Source organism: Spermophilus citellus, assembly GCF_964194105.1.
Source record: "Spermophilus citellus genome assembly, chromosome: 18".
Lineage (NCBI taxonomy): Eukaryota > Metazoa > Chordata > Mammalia > Rodentia > Sciuridae > Spermophilus > Spermophilus citellus.
Genome location: NC_138200.1, coordinates 7,957,229 through 7,975,572, shown reverse-complemented (window position 1 = coordinate 7,975,572; position 18,344 = coordinate 7,957,229). Strand labels below are relative to the sequence as shown.

General features: G+C 56.4%; 1 protein-coding gene across 1 annotated transcript; it reads right to left on the bottom strand.

Annotated features, from left to right (window-relative positions):
• Positions 1-682: 682 nt before the first annotated feature.
• TMEM143 (transmembrane protein 143) lies at positions 683-18,153 on the bottom strand. The gene is given in 9 exon segments (XM_081275860.1): positions 683-1,201; positions 1,714-1,903; positions 5,644-5,923; positions 6,273-6,403; positions 7,365-7,559; positions 15,005-15,109; positions 17,512-17,752; positions 18,115-18,122; positions 18,124-18,153. Coding segments are annotated over 9 exon segments (1,380 nt in total). The 5' UTR covers positions 18,139-18,153; the 3' UTR covers positions 683-986.
• Between the last annotated feature and the right edge of the window lie 191 nt (positions 18,154-18,344).

The following is an 18,344-nucleotide window of genomic DNA, read 5'->3' as shown; positions in this document are numbered from 1 at the left end:
TCCTCTTCTGTCACCCACAAATCCAGTCTCTACAACTACAGCTTCCTCTGTCCAGGAACCATCCGCACGCACTAGTATCCCTCCAAGACCCAGAGTCCATCCTTTCCAGGATTCTAATACCACCCCTCGTTCCCAACTCTGCAGCCACCCTACTCAGCCAGATGTATTAAACATGATTTATTCCTCTGGGAGACAGGAGAGAAACTGACAGATAATAAATATTGCACTGGGCATTGACGGTGGGGAAATCCAGGCAGAGGTAGTTTCTATAGAAAGGGTGAAGGACCCAGGTGAGGAAGGCACCTGAGGCTGTTGGGAGCCTAAGCTTGGGGTGGGGGTGGTCTTCCAGGCCCACAGCTTCTGCCTGGCACCAAGGTTCCCAACCCCTTCAGCCAGGACACCCTGGTCAGCAGTTGACCAGATGGCCCACCACACAGCAGCAATGGACACAAAGACCAGGTTCCTCTGGAAATTCTGATTGGTTGGTTCTCTGCAGACAACTGGCTGCGCAAAACTGATGGTGCCCAGCAGCTGTCATTGGCTGTTTGCCAGGGGGCGGGGCCAAACGGCCGTCACTGGCTGTGGCCTGGAGCCCCGCCCAGGTGTATTTGGTGGGCAGTTCCCCCCAGGGAGGCTAAGAAGACAGCGATATATAGCCTCGGGAGGGCACGGCTTCCACAGCTGTGATTGGCCGACACCTCATCTCCTCAGCCTCACCACATTTGGATGTTCCGGGGGTGGGACTAAGAAATGGAACTGAAGGGAGCTAAATAGCTGTGATAGGCTGTTCACGAGAAGCCGGGCTGCCTAGCAACTGCAGCTGCCTTGGTTGGCTGATTTAAGTATATAGAGTAGCAAAAATAATAGCCTGTCAGTAACTGGAAGTTGGAGAATGACACAGTGTCCGTGACTGACAGCTTGGCATGGAGGAGGCGGGTCTTGGTTCCTAGCCAGGTGGCAGGCAGGACAGGGCGGGGAGGGTGCAGTCAGTTGTTGCTACTACTGGGTGCGGCCTGGGAGGACTCAGAAGTGACTGGAGCTAACGGATCTAGTTTGGGGAAACCTGGGGGAGGGTACAGCCCCATACTGGGGGTCAGGACTTGCAGGTGGGCCAGGGCCCTAGATCCGTTGAAGGCCACTTCATAGCCTGACTGGGCCAGAAGCCATTTCTCCACCTCTAACTGGAGCCACCTGGAGGTCTCTGCAGGGGAACAGGCAGGTGTGAGGTCAGACTGGGACCAGCAAGGGCTAGGAGGGGCCAGCAGGGGGAGCCCAGGTCTGGGATCGCCTAGGGGTACACTGGAAGGGGAGTGGAACAGGCACAGAAGGTTCCATTCCACCCTCATCTGGAGAGAAGCCAGGGCCTCATGCAAGGAAGACGAGTGCAGGTGTCCTGATGTCCTGTCGGGGACCACCTGGGGCCAACACAGGGTGGGGACCAAGTCTGCAGGAGTGTGGGCTCATGTTCAGTAAAGAGTGCAGAAGAGGGGCCACTGGTCCAGGACCCTCGTGCAGACGGAGGTCAAGAGAGGCAGGTCAGGGTTGGGCTCAGGGTCCTGTCTGCTCAAGGACAGGGTCTCCTTGAAAATCTGTCAGGTTTACCAGCACTGGGCGCTGGAGGGAGTGGATGGCAAGCAGATGGTGTCTCCCTGGGACAGGGGCTACAGAGGGACGGGGACATGGCCTGGCTAGACAGGACAGAACAAGGCCTACCTTCTGGTGGGCCACACATGCCCTCTGGCCGCCGGGCCAGGAAGCTGTGTGCCAGCAGCGCCTCCTTGGTGTGCTCGACCTGCGCGCGCAGGGCCAGGGCGCTGAGCAGCTCCGAGTTGTTGGAGGTGCTGCGGTAGTACAGCATGTGTGCCAGCTCCAGGGCCTGCACGCTGCGCCGCTGCCCGAACATCTGCCCAGGACAGCTGCAGGGTCAGCCGGGCAACCAGCCTCGCCCCGCCCAGCCCTGCACACCTGTCCCTCCAGCAGACTCACCACAGGGAGGTAGAGGATGGTGTGGAAAACCTACTAGTCCCCAAGGCTGAGCCTGGGGAGGAGAACTTTAACACACATTCTCTGGGCCCCAGAGGCTCCCAGGCAGCCCTTAGGAAGACCAACTTATACCAGCCTGCACTGGCTGGTTCCTCTGGCCCCAGGCTAATGAGTCTGCCTGGTGGATTTCTAAGCTGCGTGAGTTTCAGCCTCAGAAGTGCCTATTACAGTAAGTCCTCGTCTGTGGCTGACAGACTTCCTTACTTCTAGATGAGACGTCTAGGGTCTGCTCCAAAGTGACGCAGTGGTGGGTCTCTGGATGAAATCACACTTGCTCTTGGTGTTGGGTGCTGCCTACTTGGAGGTTCATCCCGCTATTCTATTTCTGCCTTGTGTGAATTTTTGCATAATGAACAAAGGTTTTACCTATTAAATTGTGAAGAGCAGTGAGGGAAGAAGAGGCAGACCTGAGCCCACGTGTCCCTCGCATCCCCTCCCTCCTGGCACCTCCTTGTTTCATGTCCCTGAGGAGCAGAGGGGAGAGCCCGCCCCAGCCCTCTGGACTCACGCAGGAAACCTGTGCTCAGATTCCTCCATTCATCCACAAAAGGAGTTTGAGGCCACTAAGTGCTGCAGCCACCATGCCTGTCCCCACCATGCCCCTGCCAGCTGCAAGCCCCTGGCTAAAACCTCAGTCCTGGGGTAGCACTGTCTGTGCAGCGAGGTGAACTGATGCCCAGGAGGGCCCAGAAGTCAACCCAGGGATCATGGAAGGCCCGGGGCAGAGCCGGGGCAGAGCCTGGCCACACCCGAGCACTCAAACATCAGCTACCATGAGACAGCCTGGTGGGGGTGCCTACAGAGTGCCACCTGTCTCCTAGAGAGGTCTAAGGTGACATGCTTCTGCAGGAACACAGCCCATAACATGGCTCAGTGGCCCACGTTATGCCAAGGACTCAGCTATGTAGGGGCGGTGACTTCTTGCCAGCCCAGCACCCTGGCTTCTGTCCTGCAAGGGGTCAATCGCCATTAATGGAGGACGAGAGGCAGGTTTGTGTCTTCTTCTCTCCAGCCTATGGAGTTGGCTCCTCCCACGTGGAAGGAGGGGGTCCTGCCACTCCACCGCAGGCACATGGACCCAAAGTTCCCCTGTGTCCTTTCAACACAGCACCACCCACGCTGACAGCATCTCCCCCCACCCACCAGCTCCTCCTCCCCTGGAGTGGCATCCGGAGAGGCCCCACTGCCTACTAAGCCAAGGCCAGACCCCCAACCCTGTCCTGGCCCACTCCTCGCCAGCTTCAGCCCCAGCCCCCACTCAGGCCTGATCCTCTCCTGCAAGGGCAGCATCCCAGCCCCTCCCTGGGCTCAGTCTCCTGCTGTGGTCTGTCCCTACACAGTTCAAAGCTGTCCCTGCCGCGCTGCCCCTGCTCAAGGCTCTCCCATGGCTCCCTAGAGATTTGGACCCACTCCCTTCCTGCCTGTCCCCTCCAAGTGCAGCCCATGGGGAGTGGGGCCAGGCTGCCCCTGCTCTGTTCTTGGAGAATCCTCACTGCCTCCTCCTCAAGGGGCAGACAGAGCAGACGGCACTGCATCCTGGGCTCCTGCACCCCGCTTCCACCTCCCCCGGGGTGGCCATCAGTGCCCATGTGCTCGGCCCCTCTCCCTCAGGGCAAGATTGGGCCCACACATCTCTGGGGCAGCAGTTCAACCCCCGCAGGCTGCCCAGGGGCCTGCTCTTTGAGGAGCTCCGGGGGCTCACAGGGAGCCAGGGTGCAGCAGGCCCCCAGGAGCAGCATCCTGCTCTGAGCTGCCCACAAAGGCTTCCCAGGGCAGGCAGCTTCTGGGTCTCTGGCAGGGGTGAGCAGGAGTTGGCCAGCGCAATGAGGTGGGAAAGGAATTTGGGTCTACAGGAACAGCATATGCAAAGGCAGAGGAGAGGAAGCAGGGCAGAGGAGAGGAAGCAGGGCAGAGGCGGGCACACTGCCACAGGAATGCCCAGTGTGCCCAGCAAGAAGCACGAGTGAGGCTCAGTCAGCTGAGGCTGGTGTTGGGGCAAGGGCAAGGCCGGCTCTGGGTCCTCTGGGCTGAGCGGAGGCGGGAAGAGGGCAGGAAGTTGCAGGGCAGAGGCCCATCCACAGATGGAAAGCCCGAGTGGAGGCATCAGGAGATGCAGTGCTCAGCCTGCCACGGTGCCCAGTGTAAGGGGCCCTGTGGGGAGGGCTGCCTGGAGCCAGCTGCCCCAGACTGACTCAGAAACCCAGCTGGGGCTGTGGTGGAGAAGTGGCTGTGAACACTGGAGGAGCAGAGGCGCCCCCTGGAGGGAGGGAGGGGCTCTACAGAGGCGCCCCCTGGAGGGGGAGGGACAGGGGATTCTGACAGGGGATCTGCTGTGTACCTGGTGCATCCAGGGAACGGGAGAGGCCTGGAAAAGAGGCCTGAGGAGGGGACGGGGTCCAGGAGCAGCAGGAGGGGATGAAGGCCCCACTTGTGGAAAGCAGGCGACTGGGAGGGGGAGGGCTTAACAGTGCCTAAATTAACCAGAGACTGAGTTTTAAACTGGCCCCTGAGAACCTGAGAGCCCGCAGCAGGAAGCTCTCCCTACCAGCCCTCCTGTAGGTCCAGGCGGCCAGCAGCCTCTGGGCCAGGACAGCGTGGTATTATCCGTGGGATTTATGACCAGCCTCCCTGAGAGCTCATCAGGATGGCCGAAGACAGCTTGAAAACTAGTGAGCCAGCAAGTGAATGATCAGGGACAAGGGACACCTCACACCCATCTATACTCCCTGGAGCCAGTGCCAACCCCGGGGAGAATCAGTAAGACAGTCCTTCAGGCCAACTGAGACACACAGCTCAGCAAGCAGAGCAGCTGCTGGGGTGTCAGTCTTCATTGGCCCCTCCAGCCATAAACCCTTAGATGGTGAACTACCTGAGCAACTGTATGAGGCTGTCCTGTACTCACATGAAGCAGAATCTGGAAGGGAGCTTATTAAAATACAATTTCCTAGGCCCTAGTCCCAGAGTTTCCAATTCAGTTCATTTGGGCCAGAGCCCAGAAGGCTGCATTTGTAAACCATCTCTCCCAGTGATAATGATACTCAGCCAGGGTAAAAACTCATGGAACAAATAGTCCAATCAGTAATAATAATCATCATCTTAATAGCTAACTCTCACATGGAACTTCCTGTTCTGTGTGCCAGGCTCTGTTCTCAGCCCTATATGCATATTTATTCACTTAATCCCCACTCCAACCTATTAGTTAGATCCTATTATCATCCCCACTTTGCAGATGTGACAGTTGAAATAGAGAGGTTAAGCAATGTGCTCAAGAGCACACAGGTACAGATGGTAGAGTCAGATTCAAAGTCAGGCAGTCTGGGTCCAAAACGCACGCCCTCCACCAGATCCACACACAGAGCTTCTTTACAGCAGGTGCTCCAGGAGGGGTGGAGAGCCTGGAGGGCATCTCACTATCCCGGGCAGGTGCCAGCCCAGGGCCTTTCCCAGACTCGCTCATTGAACCCTCACAACATCCCTGCAAGGCAGGTCCCCCGTGATTCCCATTAGGGCACCTGCCCAAGACCTGTGGAGCAGACCCGGAGGGAGGCCCGCGAAGCACGCTGGCCGGCTGCGGGAGCGCGGGAAGCGGCCACCACATACCTTGGAGGCCCGCAGGCCCATGAAGATGGCAAAGAGCAGGAACAGCAGGGAGGTGGCCATCTTGAGGTCCGAGAGCACCACCATGCCCACGTTGACGAAGAAGACCACGCCCGAGACCAGCAGCGTGAGGTTGAGCAGCGCGCGCTGCAGCGTGGGCGTGCGCACCTTGAGCTCGGGCAGCAGCTGCTCCAGGCCCTCCAGGGGCGTGTCCTTGAAGCTCTTCAGCACCAGGTGGCCCCGCTTGGTCCGCGCGGCCAGCACCACCCGCTTGAAGTACCTCCTGACCGACAGCCAGAGGGACGGCGGGTCAGGGGCCCGGCCAGCCAAGGCCTCCCTGGCCAGGACCCGCGCCTCCCTCTTCAGAATGTGGCCCTCCCGGGAACCTCAATCTCCCTCCCTCCCCGGGAAAATGGGAAGAACTGGTCCTACCCTGTCTCCTCCTCTGGGCTGACTGCTGTAACTGGCTCTCCCGTGGGAAGAACAGGCGACATCTGACCGACGCTCGTCGGCCCCTATCTCGCCTTCCCCCCCAGGCCCCAGACACCGAAACCCAGACACTGACCTGTCAGTCCCCTCTCGCTCTAACCTTGTTACCTCTGGCTCCAGCTGGGGAACAAGGGCCGCCTCACCTCTCTGCAGGGGGCAACTTGGTGAAGAAGCCCCACTTGGAGCCCACACTGGACAATCGAGGCATCTGCCCAATTCGCTGGCCCAGGGCCCAGAACTGCATGTAGATGTACTGATCCAAATTTATTGTCACCTGCCAAAGGGGATGAAGGAAGCAGAGGCAGCTGCACACAGGCTGGGGATGGAGGGAGGGGGACCAGAACTAGATCCCCCTCTCCCCAGAAATGCTCTCCCTGTCACCACTCATCAGTCAGTGTCTGGGCCACGTGTGGTTGTTCAGGTTGTGCACTGCACACCAGTACATCATCTAAGATGGCACCCTGCACACAGCAGCCATCTTTACCACAGTCTTTCCTGGAATCTAAGATGCTGCTGATATTTTTTAGTTTTTTGGTACTGGAGATTGAACCCAGAGGCACTTAACCACTGAGCTGCATCCCCAGCCCTTTTTATTTTTTATTTTGAGATAGGGCTTCACTAAGCCGCCCAGGCTGGCCTGGAACTTGTGGCCCTTCCGCCAAAGTCAGTAGCTGGGATCACAGGCGGGTGCCACCACATCCAGCTGAAGGTGCCACTGATTTTAAGATATGCCATTGTTTTATGAAGCAAACACAAAATAAAATGCGCTACAATTAGGCCACATCTCACCACTGCCTGAGTCACATTCCAGTTTCAGAGGTGACAAAACATGACTCTGGAAGATGTTCATTTTAGAAGTCATGAAAATGTGGGATTTGGGAATATTTTAGTGTTTATTACAATGTCACTGACCGTAAGGACGAGCACTTTGTATTGTGTATTTTTATAATTTTACTGAAGGTGGCGGCAGGATCCGGTCCTGAGAAGATCCCCCCATCACACTCCTGTTCTCTTCCTTCTCTTCCCAGTGCCGGGATGGATCCCAGCCTCCTGCGTGCGAGGAAGCGCTCTGCCACCGAGCCCACCAGCCCTGGGTCAGGAGACCTTCCTAACAGGTGGCACTGAAGCGACCTTGGTCTGTCGCCAAGCGTGCGGCATGGGCCCTGTGTTCGGGAGCACAGCCCCCAGCAGCCCCTGCCCCAGGCTCCAGGGGTCAGTCCTCTGGAAGACAGTACCTGGACCTCATCCTGAGGGTGATGGACCACCAGCGCGTAGGCCAGGGCGTCCTCAGAGAGCGGAGAGAAGTTGGCCTGGGCCAGCAGGGGCTCCAGGGCTCGGAGCACCTCCTGCTCATTGGACAGCCGCTGGGGGTCTGTGAGTGACGGCTGGTCGAGGGTCTCCCTGTCGGGGTTGATGGGGTCATATAAGGCCTAGGAGAGAGTCAGAGGAAAACATGGCCTGGGTCATGGCACAAGGGACCATGGGGACACTTAGGATGTGAAGACATTTAAGGGCACTGAGTCAGGACACACAGGAGGAGGTGCAGTGCTGTGCCCTGGGGTCCCTGGGGCTGGGTGCCCCGTGTCCATGCTCTCTTCAGGAGGACCCTACATGGCCTGCCGTCCACCTCCTTGAAACGCCACCGCAGGCCACCACCCGCCCACTTAAGCTTGGCCTCTTCTCCACCACGGGCTCCCGCTGCCCGGCTCTGCTGTGAGCATGGGCGCCCAGGTGGAGGCCACGGAGCAGATGGCCAGGAAACTCAAGTTCCACCCAGGGTCCCCGAGCAGAAGTGGCACCTGCTCCCTGGTCTCCACTCCTGCCCGTCCGCTGGCTTAGGACCCGTCTGGACCCTGTCTGCCCAGTGCAGGAGGAGCAGGTCTCCGTTTTCTGCACATTCTGACATTTCGAGACCTCAAAAGACCTTTCCCGGGGGAACATCCCTCCCAGAACTGGCCAGGGGAGCTCGTCCTGCCTACGCACCACCACGCCAAGCCAGACCTCCTCCTGGGCCCACACCCCAGGACACATCTTCCTCCACGGGCACCATCCAGGGCCAAACCCCAGGCGACAGGGACAGGCCACGTAGAGCCCAGGGCCCAGGAGCCCTCAGCTTCACCTGCGCTGCCTCCCGTGGAGACCCCTGTGAGGGCCCTGACTGCCCTGCCACCTGGCCCTTGAGGCCTAGGGGGCGCAGAGCCACAGGATGGCAGGAAGTTGTGCTCAGCGTCATCTCCGTGGTGCAGAGACACCGATACCCTGGCCCTCTGCCTCCTGAGCTAGCCGCTGAGCTGCTGCACCAACACCAACTCCCTACGCGGTACTTCTTTACGGAGGTCACAGTCACCAAACCCGACACATAGAGCCCACCACCAAATCACCCCGCCATCCTCAGCCTCCCAGAAAAACAGGCATCCAGATTCCCTCAGCCACATCCACTCCCCAGACACCCTAGACCTGTGCCCCAAGGCCAGACCCCTGTGTTCAGCACCTCCTGACTTTCCCAGCGGGTGTCCAACCTAACCTGGCCCAGAGAGGACCTGCCCAGACCTGCCTCCTCCGGGTTTCAGTGCAGATGGTACATCAGAGACCTTGGGCACCCGATTCCCCTCTCCTCACCCCCATGTGCCCTCTTTACCAGTCCACTTGCTGACCCCCCGCCCTGTGTCCCCCCTTCCTCCCCACAGACAGCTTGTCTTTCACCTCAGCCACGACCTGGGGCTGCTGCTGGCCCTGCATGACTCTTGGTCTCCACAGGACACACCTGGGTCGCCCACAGCTCTCCCACCCCCACCCCAACAGCTTCCCACATTGGAACAGAAGGCCGAACCTTCCTGTGACTTGGCAGACCCCTCCCCAATTGGCCTGGTCTACCTCATCTTAGGTACCTACGCCCCCTGCCCCCGAAAACCATTGAACGGATGAAGAAAGTGCATTTCCAGCTGCCCAGCCTGCTCGGTTGGTGGAGAGATGGGCCTCAGGAGGACACACGACTGGTCCCAGGCTGCACCGAGCCCCTGTAGAGGGAAAGTGCCTCTCACAGAGCCAGCCCACACTCAGCCCCAGCGTGACCCCCAGGACAGGAGCCTTCAGGAGCAACCTGGTTGGAAGGAAAGAGGGGCAGGTCTTCCAAGTGGGCAGAGTGGCTGCCCAAAGGCTGGTGGTGGAGAGCCAGGCCTAGGCGGCCAGGGAGCCAGGGCAGAGGCGGAAGGCCAGGGGACAGGTGCTCATCTGAGTGAAGGCCAGGCTGGATGTGCTGGCTGAGCACAGGAGTCTAGCGCCTGGCTCCCACTTCCCAGGCTGACAGTGGGTCCCTTGGGCCACCTTCTCAGGCACGCTGTGACCTTGAGAAATTCCAGTTCTGGGGCTGAGCTGCAGACTGAGACAGAGGACCTCAGAGCTGGCGGGGAAAGAACTCTGCACTCATCAGGCTCGGCAGCCAGGCTCTCCTGGGGGAGCCGCAGAGTCACCCAGGGCTTCTAGCCAGGAACCTGGCCACGCTCCCGCCCTCTCCCACAAATCCTGCTCCAGAGCAGGTCAGCACTTCAGCAGCTCCCTCCCCCCACCAGCTTGCCCGCCACATCACCACCGCTTCCTCCTGTCCCCATGCAGCCAATGGCCCTCTTGGTGGTGTCCTCAAAATCCCAGGGGCGCCCACTGCTGACCCACTCTCCACACAGCTGCCAGGGAGAGCTTGGCAAACAGCCACAACAACAGATGAAAAGCGCGCAGTCTGATGCCAGGACATTGGAAGGGCTGAGGGTGCACTCCCACAGTAGGAGAGCAGCACCACTGTCATCCTCATTTACAGGCGTGGAAACTGAGGCACAGAGAGGCCAAGAAGCACCCAAGGTCATACAGCCAGGAAGTAAACCCACCTACTAAGCCCTTCAGGGCCTCCTGCTGCCCTCAGGGACCACGGCCGCACAGCAAGGCCCATAGGCACCAGCACTGCAGACCCCTGGTGGCTGGGCACCAGCCATGCGGGCTGTGGCTCCTCCATCTCAGGCGCCCTGCACAGGCCCCTGCTGGGAGACTCTGTCCCCTCGGGCCTCCTTCCCTTCACTGCCGATCTCACCTCCTCTGTCATAGGCAGCTCCGCCCGCAACTCTCAGAAAGCCCCCGGCCCCAGGCTGAGGACCCTGGCCGGGCAAAAGCAGCCAGGTCTGAGGAGTACTGTCATGGACACCATGGACATAGTCACCCTTAGGATGACAATAAGGAGCCCAGAGCAGCGCTGCCCAGTAGGATCTCCTGAACAGTCCAGACCTGTGCTGTCCCATGAGTCACCGCTGGCCACGGGTGGCTGCTAAACACTGAAACACGATGAAAGCAACTGAGGATGCAATGTCTAAAATTCATTTCATCCTAAGTATTTTAAATGTAAGAGCCACATGACGCTGGCAGCCTCAGACTGAAGAGCAAGCTCCATGCTAAGGAAAGGGCAGGCTGGCTCCATTCTGCTCTCGGACCCAAGAACAGACCCAAGGCCACCTGTCCTCGGCCACACAGAACCCTGCCCTCGGCCCTGCCCCGCTGCGCCCATCATCCCTGTCCCTTCACGGGGGACAGCACCTGGTTCACAACTGTCCCACCACCCGTGGGCAGCTCTCCGTGGGAAGGGGCAGGCCTGGCATGGCTCCTCAGCGAAGCCCAGCCCCTGGCACCAGGCCTCACCCAGAATGAGAGACTCACCTGGTCCTGGTGAGGGCTGGTGAGGGCTGCTGCTGCCCTTTCTATCCTGGAGCCTTCCCTTGGGGACTTGGGGACCTGGGGACCTCAACACCGTGGCCTACTGAGGACTCCAGGTTTCTGACACCTCGCCTGAGGGCCACCCCAACAAGCCCCTGCAGACATCAGCAGGCCTCCCTGTGCCTCCTGCAGGGCACCTCCCAACCCCGGTCTCACATCAAGGCCCAGCTCGGACCCCAAACCTGCGCCTCTCACCATCTGCCCATCTCAGGAGATGCCAACTCCACCCTTCCCAGCGCCAAGGCCCAGGGCCGGAGGGTCGTCAGGGATGCTCCCTTCCTGGGACGTCCAGCCCATCTGTCAATCCCCACGGTACCCCAGCTGAAACAGACCCAGGACAGGAAGCTCCTAGCCCCCTGGTCTGAGACACAGATGGGACAGTCAGCTTTGTTCCCCATCCGCACAGAACCCTGTGCCCCTGGCCTGCACAGCCTGAACGCATCCATTCACTGGGGACGCACCAACTCCTGGCCACCTTTGCTGGACCACTGCACTCCCCCACCCCCACCCTGCGGCCTGGCTCTCGGTCCCGCCCTCACTCCGTCTGTTCTCCCACCAGCCGCCAGAGGGCGCCTGTCCCGGCTCATGGTCCCTCCCTGCTCAGAACCCTCCCTGGGCTCCCAGGGCTCCCTGGCTGTGTCCTTCGCACAAGTCACTCTGCAGTACCTGTCCTGGCTTCTTCTCTGCCCTCATCCCCAGCCCTGGACCCTTGTCTCATTCGGCTCTAGCCTCAGGGGTCTGCTTGTTCTTCCCCCTACACACCAAAGGCACCCCTGCCTCAGGGCCTTTGCATTCACTATTTCCTCAGATCTCATGGCTGCCTCTTGGCCTCCTTCAGATCACTACTCAAATGTCACCTCCTCAGGGAGGCCCTTTCTGACTACCTTTCCTAAAATTGGAAAACATGGCTTTCTTTTTCTCCTCAACTATGGCTGCCAGATCTAGGGGAAAAAATATTAATTGGTTGATGGATGGATAGATAGAAAGAACTCTGAGGTCCATCCTGTGCAATATTTGAGGACCATGTTGCTAAGGCATACTTACACTAAAAAAGTTCTTTATAGTTTATCTGAAATTCAAATTTAATGGAGCATAGTGGGCTGAAGAGTATTGCCTAAAAATTCATATTCCCCACAAAGGAAAAAAAATGAATTTAAAATAATTCCCATTCCCCCCACCCCCAACTAAGTGCAGTGGCTCATGCCTGCAATCCCCACTGAACTCCAGAGGCTGAGACAGGAGGATGGCAAGTTCAAGACCAGCCTGGGCAACTTAGTCAGATTCTGACTCAAAACAAAATTTTTTTTAAAAGGGCTGGGGGTATACCTTTGTGGTAGAGTACCCCTGGGTTCACTCCCCAGTACAGGGAAAAAAATTCACACCCCCTCAGAATCTCAAAATATAACCTCATTTGGAAAAAGGGTCTTTTCAGAGAAATAGAAGGTGAAGATCAGGATAAGATCACACTGGGTTGGAGAATGAATGCCCTCATAAGAGACAGAGAAAGGCATGTGATGCTGGAGATAGGGGCTGGAAGGAGGATCCACAAGCCAAGGGACACCATGACTGATACCACTGCGGCAGGCTAGAGACGGGCATGGGACATTCCTCCGTGTTCCTCCCGTGAAGCCAGTAGGGGACCCAACTCTGCCACCCCTGACCTCTGGACTTCTGGTCTCCTGAACAGGGATTAAATGTCTGTTGTTTTAAAGCCACCTCGTTTACAGAAATGTGACACAGCCGCCCTTGGAAATGAATAAACTGGCTGTCCTGTGCTTCATCTGGCGACCCTGATCCTTAGTCCTTAGCACCTTCAGGGGTGTGGGGCTTCTCTCTGCCTCTCTGGCATGAGAGTCCCCATGAGGCAAACACACACATTTGGTGCTGACTGCTGTGCCCTGGGACCTGGAACCATTCAGAGGACACTGTAGGAGCTCAATAAATATTCATCAAGGGAAATCAATGAATGAATGAATAAGGGAAAGAAGGTCACCTGCCAAGGTCACTGGCATCACTACTGGACAACCAAACTAGTGTCTGGACCAGGGCCGCTCTGACTCCTTCCCTGCCTGGTCAGACCCAGGCTTCCTTGAGAGACAGATCATCAGCAGTGACCACCCCCGCTGGTCCTGCCTCGGCCCCTCCCACCCTGCCCCCAGCACCCGTGTGTACAATCTCCTGCCTCGAAATACAGGCATACTCATTCATATTCTGTCTGCCTCTCTCTGTTTCAATGTTTATATAAGAAAATATTTTGCAAGACAAAGAAAAACAACAACAACACTGCCTCTTGAGGCCAGAGGTGCCTCATGAAGAGAGAGGGTACAGGGGCTCGCGCTGTGTCTCCCCCACTGTGAACTGTGGTCGTGGGCACTTCCAGGCCTCCCAGGGCCTCCATTTCTGCCTGGCAGCTGCCTCTCGGGGCTGCAGGAAGGAGTCAAGAGCCTGACCCAGGGTACTCAGCCAAGAGGGCCGTGCTACTATCAAAGCAAGGAGGGGGGCCATGGAACACAGTAGCAGGGCGTAGAGAGGGTGGGCTCGCAGGCCTGAGGTGTCCTGCACATTCCTAACAAAGGCCTGGCCCTTGACCAGCTCCAGCGATGGAAACACCAAGCCCCTGCAGGGTCCTGCACAATAAGATTGCCTCAGTTTGCCTGAGGCCACAGCCACCCCAGAATCTATGCTAACACTGACCTATGGCCGGGCCCTGGGCCACTCAGCATCAGTTTAACCTCTGGAGGAGCTGGAGGCCCAGGTCAGTCACCATGCCTACATAACGGAACCAAGAAAAACCCTGGGCACCAAGGCTGGGTGAGCTCCCTGGCTGGCAGTCCTCTGGTGCACCGTCACATACCTGCAGTGGACTGAATGTCAAGTGTCCCCAGGATTCACAAGTGGGAATCCTAATCCCGAGGTGATGTGAGGAGGGAGGGCCTCTGGGAGCTGATTAAGGCATGAATGGGATCAATACCTCTCTCACCCTCTTCCACCACGTGAGGTCACAGCAGAGGGCACTGTCTATGAACTAGGACGCAGCCCTCATTAGACACCAAGCTACTGGCCCCTGCGTCCTGGACTTCCAGCCTTAGGAACTTTGAGAAGTCAATCTTTGTTGTTTAAGCTCCCATTTCTTGGTGTTTTTCTTAAAGAAGCCTAGCCTAAGACAACAGGTATTCCTTGGTGGTCTCACTTAGTACAGTCTAGATCCTTCCAGAGCTTTCTTAGCCCAGGCCCATATATCCCAGTCACCTTCCTACCTGCCTGTTCCACAGGCAGCTCAAATTCCTAAGTCTAAAGGAGCTCTCTTTCCCCCTGCCCCGCCCCCAGTGCAGTCTTCTGCATCTCAGTTAATGGCAGCTCCGTCCTCCCAGAGGCTCAGGTCAGGGACACTGGAGGCAGCCCTGCCTTGTCTCCCTCCCTCAGCAGCCCCCCCAACAGAAAACACCGATGCTTTCCAACCATCAACAGCATCTGACCACTTTTCACCACTTCCGCTGCTATTACTCTTTCCGGAGCTTCCATTATCTCTCCCTGGACAAGCATAACAGGCTCTTTAATAGGTTGTTCCCAACAGAAAGTCAGAGGGATCCTGTCAACACCTAAGTCAGCTCAGATCTCTGCTCCAAGCCCTCTGTGTTTCCCAGCCCACTCAGAGTCCCAGCAGAGAACTGGCCCTCAGGCCCAGGACGATATGTCCCATGCCCTCTGTCCCCTGGGCAGTCTCCCTCCAGGCCTCCTCGCCCTCAGGGCCTTTGCATTGGCTCCTCTCTCTGGAGCACCCTCCCCAGAGACCTCAGTCTTGCTCCCTCTCCTTACTGAGGTCTTAGCCTACCTGTCACCTCCTTGGGGAGCCCTTTCCCAAGCACCCTGTCTAGAGAGCCCCCAGCTCGTCCCTCTACCCCACATGGCCACGTTGTTCTTAGTGGCACTTACCCCTACCAGGCATCAGATTTACATTCATTTTATTTCTTTGCCTCCCCATCGGGAACCCCAGCTCCATGAAGGAGTGGCCACACCTGACCAGTTCATGGCTGCATCTCCAGTGCTTAGAGGAAGCAGGTGTCAGTGACCAGCTGAACTGCAGAGCAAACAGCACGACAGGGAGGGAGAGGCCCGTCCTCACCTGCAGCCTGGCCAGGATGTGATGGTAGTGGAACAGGGTGCAGAAGTCCACGTGGGCTGAGAACTCCTTCAGAGCCACCTTCTCTGCCGGGCTGGAGTGGAATTCCTGTCACCTCGGGAAGGAAAACCTCTTTAGGCCTCTTTCCTCTTCCCCGTGGACGCCCATAACGCAATCAGAACTCTAGGCTTTTTTCTTTTTTGTACTGGAGATTGAACCAGGGGCTCTTTACCACTGAGCTACATCCCCAGCCCTTTTTATTTTTTTATTTTGAGATAGGGTCTCACTAAGTTTCTTCGGGACTTGCTAAATTGCCCAGGCTGGTCTCAAACTTGGGATCCTCTTGTCTCGGCCTCCTGAGCTGCTGGGATTACAGGAGTGTACCACCAGCCCAGCAGAACTCTAGGCTTTTCAAAAACTGTTTACTTGGGGTTGAGGAAGGAGTTTGACCCATTTTTTTGGACCAAAAAGCCAAGGCAGCCCAATACAGTGAAAACCAGATGGCTTGAGGACCGGGAGGCTGGAACTCCCATTTTGACACTTACTTACCAACATTCACACAGGGCTTCTTGTGTGCCACCTGCTGTCTGATGGCATAATGTCATCCTCCAGAGCACAGGGGGTGGTAAAATTATAACCTCCGTTTTTCCAGAGGGAAACTGAGGCCCTGTGGAAGTAATTTTCTTGTCTGTGTGATGTGACCCCAACGAGGTCATGTCTGTGTGAAGTGATCCCAATCCATGCCTGTATGACTCCAGAGCACAAGTATTGAACTTCCTTGATATACATCCTTTTTCAGTGCCCTGGGTAAACATCTTCACTCTCGGGGCCTCGGTTCCCTCATAGGCAGCAGAGGATCACAGCCTCTTTCAGAGGACTATGGGGAGAATTTGATGAGGTTTATGTGTCCATATATTTACGTGTGTGTGTGTGTATGTGTGTGTGTGTAGTCTAGTAAAAGACTTTGTACATTCAGCAGGTGTTCAGTAAATCATTGTTAAAATGAGGGCTGATTCTCAATAATGACAGGTATGATGATAGTGGTGGGTGGAAGAGCTCAAGCTCTGGAGCAGTACTAAGACTGGGGTGGGGTCAAGAAAGCATCCAAGGAGGGGCTGGGGCTGTAGCTCAGTAGTAAAGTGTTTGCCTCACATGTGTGAGGCACTGGGTTCGATCCTCAGCACCACATAAAAATAAATAAAGAGGGGCTGGGGATGTGGCTCAAGCGGTAGCGTGCTCGCCTGGCGTGCGTGCGGCCCGGGTTCGATCCTCAGCACCACATACCAACAAAGATGTTGTGTCTACCGAGAACTAAGAAAAAATAAATAAAATTAAAATTCTCTCTCTCTCTGTCCCCCTCTCTCTCTCACTCTCTCTTTAAAAAATAAATAAATAAATAAATAAATAAAGATACTGTATGTCCGTCTACAACTAAATAAATATTTTAAAAAAAAAGAAAGAAAGCATCCAAGGATATAAAAGAAAGAAGGTACTCACTGTTAAGGTCAAGTAAATGCCCAGCCTAATCCAGGCTCAGTTCTGGAATTAAGGCATTTAGGTTCAAATCTGGGCCACAAGGCCAGCACAATGGTGCACGCCTATAATCTCAGTAGTTCAGGAGACTGAGGCAGGAGGATCATAAGTTCAAAGCCAACCTCAGCAACCTAGCGAGACCCTAAGCAACTCAGCAAGATTCTGTCTCTAAATAAAATATTAAAAAGGGCTGGGGGATGTGGCTTAGTGGTTAAGCACCCTGGGTTCATCCCGATACCCAAAAAAAAAAAAAAATCTGGGCCACTTTATTTGTGGCCTTAGTTGAGTCATTTTCCTTCTGCATACTTCATCTATAAAATGGGGGTGATCTCTTATAATTAAACATATGAAAAATTCTTAGCATTGTGCCACAGAGTAAGAATTCAAATAGTGTGATAATAATTATGATTATAAGCCTGGTATGATGGTGAATGCCTATAATCCTAGTGGCTCGGGGGGCTGAGGAAGGAGGATCAAGAGTTCAAAGCCAGCCTCAGCAAAAGCAAGGTGCTAAGCAATTCAGTGAGACCCTCTCTCTAAATAAAATACAAAATAGAGCTGGGGATGTGGCTCAGTGGTCGAGAGCCCTGAGTTCAATCCTTAGTACCACCCCCCCAAAAAATAATAATTATGCTTATAGCTTTGTGAATTTGTAGATACAATTTTTATTAGATAGTATAAATAATATTGAGAGAATAATTATTATGCCCATTTTACAGAGAGAAACCCATGCTCCTTTAAGCGAATGCCTGTTAAGCCCAGAAGACAGCCCAAGTCCAGAATCTATGCTGCACCTGCATCTCAAAAGAGTTCTGGCCCCTACACAACCCACAACCCACTTGGGACTCTAACGAGACCCGGAACCACAATTCCCAGGAGTCAACAGGGCCGTCCTTCACGGCGTGCAGGGCCCCCACAGCCGCGAGGCCTGCCGGGAATCGTAGTCCCCAAGCTCTTGGACCCGGGACGGGCGGTACCTGTATTAGAAGGCGGAGCAACTGCTCTTTGGAGAACGGAATGAAGCGCTCGCGGTACTGCTGGGCCCAATCGCGGGGCTCCGTGGGGTTCCACATCTTGCGGTACACCCCCATCTTGTCCGCCAGGGACGACAGGGCCCGGGGAGTCCCGAGGAGTGCGGGCAACAGGGGCCATACTCGGACCGTGGACCCCCAGACCCCTCGGGTCACATGCAGCATGACCAGACCTTTTCCCTGGAGCCTAAACAGAGGGAAATGAGCTGGGGTCAAATGACACCTGTAGGAAAAGCCCTCTTCCTCCGTTTCCCGCCCTTCAGGGAACGTCCCTACCCCAGCCTGAGCGCAGAACTCATCTGCCCACTTCGAGACCCCTCTTGCCCGTCCCCTCCCACACTGCTCAGCTGGTGTGACTCCTAGACCGGGGTCAGGGGTCTTAGGGCCAAGGGTGTTTTGAAGGCCCAGAGACCCTATAGTGGTACAACTGGTTTCTGCGGGTCTAGATGGCAAGATGCATCTTAAGAACACAGGAAATGCTCGGAAAGGCTACGCAGGGGGTGCAGGGCCGCCCTCCCCCGGCCATGCAACCCCCCGGCCTTCCCTCACCTTAAATCAACGTTCGACTGTCATTGAATCTCCTGCGCATGTGCAAGGAGGAGCCCTAGTCCCCGGGGGTCGGCTTCAGAGAGCAGTAAAACGCATGCGCAAATCCCGGGTCATTTAAAAGAGCCCATTTTTCCCCTCCTCCTGATCTCAACTGCGCGTGCGCAACCCATAAACTTCCCCGCCAGTTCGTTTGTGTGACGCGCATGCGCCACAGAAGTGTCTCCTTGTCG